Source organism: Chiloscyllium plagiosum, unplaced genomic scaffold (genome assembly GCF_004010195.1).
Source record: "Chiloscyllium plagiosum isolate BGI_BamShark_2017 unplaced genomic scaffold, ASM401019v2 scaf_13140, whole genome shotgun sequence".
NCBI classification, from domain to species: Eukaryota; Metazoa; Chordata; class Chondrichthyes; order Orectolobiformes; family Hemiscylliidae; genus Chiloscyllium; species Chiloscyllium plagiosum.
The window spans coordinates 40,629-47,997 of NW_025214646.1; the positions used below are offsets into that span (position 1 = coordinate 40,629).

The 7,369-nt window shown below is 46.1% G+C and overlaps 1 protein-coding gene across 1 annotated transcript in view; it reads right to left on the reverse strand.

The window, feature by feature from the left end:
* LOC122547967 (dynein axonemal heavy chain 2-like) overlaps positions 1-5,391 on the reverse strand; it is a gene marked incomplete at its 5' end in the record, with an annotated part of 6,573 nt that extends 1,182 nt beyond the window's left edge. The window contains 2 exons of the mRNA XM_043686523.1: positions 741-807; positions 5,243-5,391. Coding sequence (XP_043542458.1) covers positions 741-807; positions 5,243-5,391 — 216 coding nt within the window. The remainder of the gene's footprint in view (positions 1-740; positions 808-5,242) is intronic.
* Positions 5,392-7,369: the final 1,978 nt, after the last annotated feature.

Below are 7,369 nucleotides of genomic sequence, written 5' to 3' on the forward strand. Positions count from 1 at the left end.
AGGTTCATAACTCCTTGAAAATGGAGTCGCAGGTAGATAGGATGGTGAAGAAGGCGTTTGGTATGCTTTCCTTTATTGGTCAGAGTATTGAGTACAGGAGTTGGGAGGTCATGCTGCGGCAGTACAGGATATTGGTTAGGCCACTTCTGGAATATTATGTGCAATTCTGGTCTCCTTCCTATCGGAAAGATGTTGTGAAACTTGAAAGGGTTCAGAAAAGATTTACAAGGATGTTGCCAGGGTTGGAGGACTTGAGCTACAGGGAGAGGCTGAACAGGCTAGGGCTATTTTCCCTGGAGCGTCGGAGGCTGAGGGATGACCTTATCGAGGTTTATAAAATCATGAGGGGCATGGATAGCAAAGTCTTTTCCCCGGGATCAGGGAGTCCAGAAGTAGAGGGCATAGGTTTAGGGTGAGAGGGGAAAGATACAAAAGAGACCTAAGAGGCAACTCTTTCACCCAGAGGGTGGTACGTGTATGGAATGAGCTGCCAGAGGATGTGGTGAAGGCTGGTACAATTGCAACATTTAAGAAGCATTTGGATGGGTATATGAATAGAAAGGGTTTGGAGGGATATGGGCCGGATGCTGGTAGGTGGGACTAGATTGGGTTGGGATATCTGGTCAGCATGGACGGGTTGGACTGAAGGGTCTGTTTCCATGCTGTACATCTCTATGACTCTACAACTTGCACCAGTGCTCAGATTTCAACAGCAGCTTCTTGATTCATGACCCACATACCTGAGAAGACTCCATGTTCTTGATCCACTTCAGAGCCTGACCTTGGGGGTCCACCATCAGAGGCCACCTGGGGAAAGCAAGGACAGGTCAAGCTGGGTATTTGATTCATTTCGATCACTTCCCAATGATTATAGCCACTCTTTACCATCACGACCCTTTACGCAAAGAAACTTGTTCAAATCTCACTTCCTTGCACAAACTGCATTCTGGCTGGCGTTACATGGATGCAAATTTCTAATTATTGCTGCCATGGTGACAGATCAGAAACCTGAAGCTCCACGCACTTTTAATTCTGCAATGTGTTCTTTTCAAAACATAAGTAAGTGAGACAAAACAAGACTGCACGTGAAAACTCAGGGCTGTCTGGCCAAGGGCCCTGGAGGACCCAGGGAATGTCATGCCTGTAAACTGTCAAGTGGATGTAAGAGGAAAAGATAAAGCAGAGGCTGGCTACTGTCACCCTCTCGTCTGAAAGCCACCTCTTGCAGACATTCTTTGTGTTTTACCCTTCCAGGAATATAGAAAAGATGGGGTTGAAAACGGGCTGATATTCTGGTCTGTGTGTGCTAGTGGAAGAAGGCGAGCTCATGAACTGAGGTTTGTGTGTTCTGGCCACGTACTGAGAAGGTCACAGTTAAAACACCAGCTGCTCCCAGAGTCCATACACACCAATCAGCAGGCCAACACTGACTTTTTGTTTCAGAGGTCACTGCCGTGCACGTCCCCATCAAACCCTCCCAGGGACAGGGTCAGCATGGGGTAAGATACAGAGTAAAGCTCCCTCTACACTGTCCCCCCATCATACACTTCCAGGACAGGGACAGCACGGGGTTAGATACAGAGTAAAGCTCCCTCTACACTGTCCCCCCCATCAAACACTCCCAGGGACAGGGTCAGCATGGGGCTAGATACAGAATAAAGCTCCCTCTACACTGTCCCCCCATCATACACTTCCAGGACAGGGACAGCACGGGGCTAGATACAGAATAAAGCTCCCTCTACACTGTCCCCACATCAAGCATTCGCAGGACAGGAACAGGAGAGAATTAGATACAGAGTAAAGCTCTTTCTACATACTCCCAGGCCAGCTACAGGGTTGGCATTGGTGTTATGGTATTATTGCTATGTTGGTAATATACAGACCTAGGTTATGTTTTGGGAATGAGGGTTCAGGTCTAACCACTGCAGACTGAGTTACCCAAATTCAATCAAATCTTGAGTTAAACTGTGAAACCATCTAGTTCACTCATGTCTTTTGGGAAATACTCGTGTTGTCCTTACTTAGTCTGGCCTCCATTTGATTACAGACCAACAGCAATGCGATTGACTCTGAATGGCTCCTGGAAGTGGTCATTCAGATTTATCAGCTACGGGAAAGCCTCAGAAAAAGAGTTAAAGCTGACCAACCACCTGGCCTTGTCCCAGGCACCAGAAACAATGGCAAACCCAGCCATGCAAACTCCTGGTGAATAATTAAAGAGTTCACTGCAGGGTCAGGTTCCACAAATATCCTTATCCTCAGTGAGGGGGAGCTTAACACATCACCTTATAAAAGACAAGGTTGAAGTACTCACAGCAATCGTTATCTAGAGGAGCTGAGTGGGTGAGCTGGACGTTTCCAGAGACTCCCAGCATCATAGATGCCAGACTTAAGCCTATCCAATTCACTCCACTTGACATTAAGAAGCAGCTGATAACACTGGATACTGCAAAGGCTATGGGTTACAGAGTCATGGAGATGTACAGCACGGAAACAGACCCTTCGGTCCAACTCGTCCATGCTGACCAGATATCCTAACCTAATCTAGTCCCATTTGCTAGCACCCGGCTCATATCCCTCCAAACCCTTCCTATTCCTATACCCATCCAAATGCCTCTTAAATGTTGTAATTGTACCAGCCTCCACCACTTCCTCTGGCAGCTCATTCCATACACGTACCACCCTCTGTGTGAAAAAGTTGCCCCTTAGATCTCTTTTATATCTCTCCCCTCTCACCCTAAACCTATGCCCCTCTAGTTCTGGACTCCCCGACCCCAGGGAAAAGACTTTGTCTATTTATCCTGCCCATGCCCCTCATAATTTTATAAACCTCTATAAGGTCACCCCTCGGCCTTCGACGCTCCAGGGAAAACAGTCCCAGCCTGTTCAGCCTCTCCCTGTAGCTCAAATCCTCCAACCCTGGCAACATCCTCGTAAATCTTTTCTGAACTCTTTCAAGTTTCACAACATCCTTCCAACAGCAGGACGACCGAAATTGCACACAATATTCCAGAAGTAGCTGAACCACTGTCCTGTACAGGCACAACATGACCTCCCAACTGCGATACTCAATGCTCTGACCAATAAAGGAAGGCATACTAAATGCCTTCTTCACTATCCTATCTACCTGCGAGTAGGAACATGCACTCCAAGGTCTCTTTGTTTAGCAACACTCCCCAGGCCCTTTCTGGCAATATTACTGAAGGTATGCTCTGGAACATCCTGTGTTTGTCTATTACGGCAACAACACTAGCAGCCAGCCAACAATATAGAAAAATTTCCCACACTGAACAAAAATGCAGGATAAATCTAAATCGGCCAATTACTCCCTGTCACCCTACAATTGCGCATCAGTGAAGTGATGCAGGTCACTTTACTCAGCAATAACCTTCTCATTGACACCGGGCTGCGTTCCACTGAGGCCACTGAGCTCCTGACCTCATTACAGCCTTGGTTCAAATGTGGTTAAAAGAGGTGAATTTCAGAGGTGAGGTTAGAGTGACTGCCCATGACATCAAGGCTGCATTCGACAGAGTGTGACATTAAGGAACCCAAGCAAAACTGGAACCAATGGGTATCAGGGGGTAAACTCTCCTCTGGTTGGGGTCATATTTAACATAAAGGAAGATGGGTGTGGCTGTTGGTGGTCAATCATCTCAGCTCCTGGAACTTGTTGAAGGAACTTCCCCAGGCTAGTCTCCGAGACCCAACCATCTTCGGCACTTCATCAAGGACCTCTAGTTAGGTCAGAGGTCACAATGCTTGCTGATGATTGCACAATGTTCAACATCATTTGCAACTCCTCAGATACTGACGCAGTCCATGTACAAATGCAGCAAGACGTGGAGAATATCCAGGCTTGGGTTGACAGGTGGCAAGTAACATTCACATCACACAAATGCCAGGCAAAGACCATAGAGTCATACAGTTACACAGCACAAAACAGATCCTTTGGTCCAACCAGCCTATGCCGAATATAATCCCAAACTAAACTGGTCCCACCAGTGTGCTCCTGGTCCATATCCCTCCAAACCTTTCCTATTCATGTACTTATCCAAATGTCTTTCCTTGACATTCAATGAATCCCCATTATCAACATCCTGGGGGTTACCATTGACCAGAAACTCAATTGAACTTGCCACATAAACAGTGGCTACTAGAGCAAGTCAGAGACTGGGAATCCTGCAGCGAGTAACTCACCTCCTGACTCCCCAAAGCTTGTCCATCATTGATAAGACACAATTCAGGAGTGGGAAGGATACTCCCCACTTGCCCTGGATGGGTGCAGCTCCAACAGTGTGACACCATCCAGGACAAAGTGGCCAACTTGACTGGTGCCACATCCATAAACATGACTCCATCCAGCACCAAGAACACTGCGGCAGTAGTGCGCACTGCAGAAACACTGCGGCAGTAGTGCGCACTGCAGAAACACTGCGGCAGTAGTGCGCACTACAGAAACACTGTGGCAGTAGTGTGCACTGCAAGGCTCTTTAAAGAACATCTTCTAAACATCTGGAAAAACAAGGCAGCCATGATGTGGAGGTGCCGGTACAAGAATGGGGTGGACAAAGTCAGAAGTCACATGTCACTAGGTTATAGTCCTACAGGTTTATTTGAAATCATAAGCCAGGTGACGAAGGAATAGTGCTCTGAAAGCTTGTGATTTCAAACAAACCTGTTGGACTATAACCTGATGTTGTGTGACCTCTGACTTAGAAAACCAAGGGTAGCAGATACATGGGAGCACCACCACCTCCATGTTCCCTTCCCAAACAGTCATGATTTACTTAGAAATCTATTGCTGTCCCTTCAGCGTCACTGTGTCAAACTTCAGGAACTCCTTCCTTTACAACGTTGTGATCTAACTATGTTAAATGGACTGCAGTGGTTCAACAAGGCAGCTGTCTACCATCTTCCCCAGAGGCAGCTAGGGATGGACAACAATTGTCTGCAGAGCCCACATCCTACGAATGAATTTTATTAAAAAACACTGGATTAGACCTAGAGTACAGCACATTGACCCCATCAAACATTCCCAGGATAAAAACAACCCAATATTAGATACAGAATGCTCTGAATTTGTTAAGGACAAATGCAATGCCCCCTCAGTATTGACTTTGTGACAGTGCAGTGCTCCCTCAGTACTGACAACCTGACTGTGCAATTGCCCCATTGCCTTGGGTTAATACTGCTACATTAGCCTCTGCTCCCTATTCCAATGGTGCATAACCCCACATACCTGTTGCCTCTGGTTACAATGACTCCATTCTCAGTGGAGAAGGCATCTGTTGGCAGGCCCTGGATATTCCAGTCTCGCACTGTGGTGGGATTCGAGAGGAAGTTTGCAAATGCAAAGTCAGGTGAACAGGGAACAGCCCGTTGGTTGATCTGTAAGAGAATGTGACTGCAGCACAATCAATCCACGACATCAGGAAGCTATAGTCTGCTAGTGTGACAGTGGGGACACTGGCCATCTCAACTGCAAGGTTATCGAGCTGTAAATGTTAGCAAAATGAAGGATGACTGAGAGAGAGGTGAGGTGGTCCTGCAAAGGGAAGATGCAGGAATATTGATTTTGACAAGGTACACCTGAGGAAGGAGGGAGAACATTGAATGGTGTCCGTAAGCAGTTTGATGCTTCCTCATGAATGGAAATGATCTCATATCCCCTTCCAATTCTACAATCAAATGGAGACCAGAGCATACAAATACATCAACCTGTACAGACCTCTAGGAGCCCAGAAGACACCTGCCATTGATCCAATAGCCTGGAGATACCAGTCACTAATAACAAGGAGACACTGATCCAAAAACACAAATTGCTGGGAAAACGCAGCAGGTCTAGCAGCATTTGTGCATAGTTTAGCTCCAAAGATCCTGTCAGACCTGCTGAGCTTTCCCAAATATTTCTGTTTGTGATTTCTAGCATCCAGAGTTACTTTGCGTTTTTTTAGAAGATACTAATTACTGACTCAATAACCCACAGATATTGGTCACTGATAATCCAGAGATAGAGTCCTTGATCCAATAATCCAGAGATATCTGTCACTGATAATCCAGAGATAGAGTCCCTGATCCAATAATCTAGCGATATCCATCACTGATAATCCAGATATAGAGCCCCTGACCCAATAATCCAGAGACATCCATCACTGATAATCCAGGGATAGAGCCCCTGACCCAATAATCCAGAGACATCCATCACTGATAATCCAGGGATAGAGCCCCTGACCCAATAATCCAGAGACATCCATCACTGATAATCCAGGGATAGAGCCCCTGACCCAATAATCCAGAGACATCCATCACTGATAATCCACCAGCCAAAAACCGGAAACACAACAAGCGTGGAGTTAGAACAAAGTTCAGGAGTTGTGGTGATAGATTCCAATAACATTACGAGAGATGACATTATTAGACTAGCTACCGGATATAGTGATAGGAACACGTGGCTGGACTGGATGACAGCTACCGCAACCTCAATGAACATGAGTAATTGCGTCGCATGTTCCTCGGCTAGGCCAACTCTATTTACTACCCCAGCCCCATTGTTCCCTAATATAGACCCAGCATGATGGCCCTCACAATGCAGGCGGACCCTCCAAATTGTACCACCTGAAGTGTTATTTTCCCACCTGTAAAGAATTCTACGTTACCTCCAGTGTTTACCCCAAGGGCCAACGATTACACTTGTTTCACTCGGAGTTCTAATACAATCTTGGGAGACATGCCCGCTGACTGGTGTCAGCACACAATTGATGTAACTGGCTGGCAGAATGCTAGCTCAATGGTTTGGGCCAGAGCTGATTTTTTTGGTACTGTGGAGATAGAATACTACATGTTAGTCTACCTCCAGATTGGTTTGGAACCTGTGCAATGGTCCAGCTAGGGGTACCCTTATTCCTCTTAGGAGAAAAACAAAAGGGAATAAATCCGCATGTACGAACACGCAGGGATTTGTTTGATGTCACATCTGGATCAACCACTCACATGGATGCAATAGGTGTTCCCCGTGGTATACCTGATGAATATAAATTGGCAGACCAGATAGCAGCAGGATTTGAGAATCTCCCACTTATCAGTGCTCTATTCCCAGTCACGCCGACAGAATTAATTATGTACATTACAATGTTCTCACAGTTTTGGAAGGTATTGCGGTCAGAGCTGTGATGAGTTGTTGCAGTTCATCTTTACATGGTACACACTGCTACCATTGTGTGCCCACGGGAGAGGAAATGCATCCTTAAGATGGTAAATGGAGTGTCAATCAAGTGGGCTGATTGGTCCAAGATTGAGTGGAAATGAGGAAAAGAAGTTAATGACAGTTATAATGAGCAAATGACCATACAGGTATTTTTTGAATTTT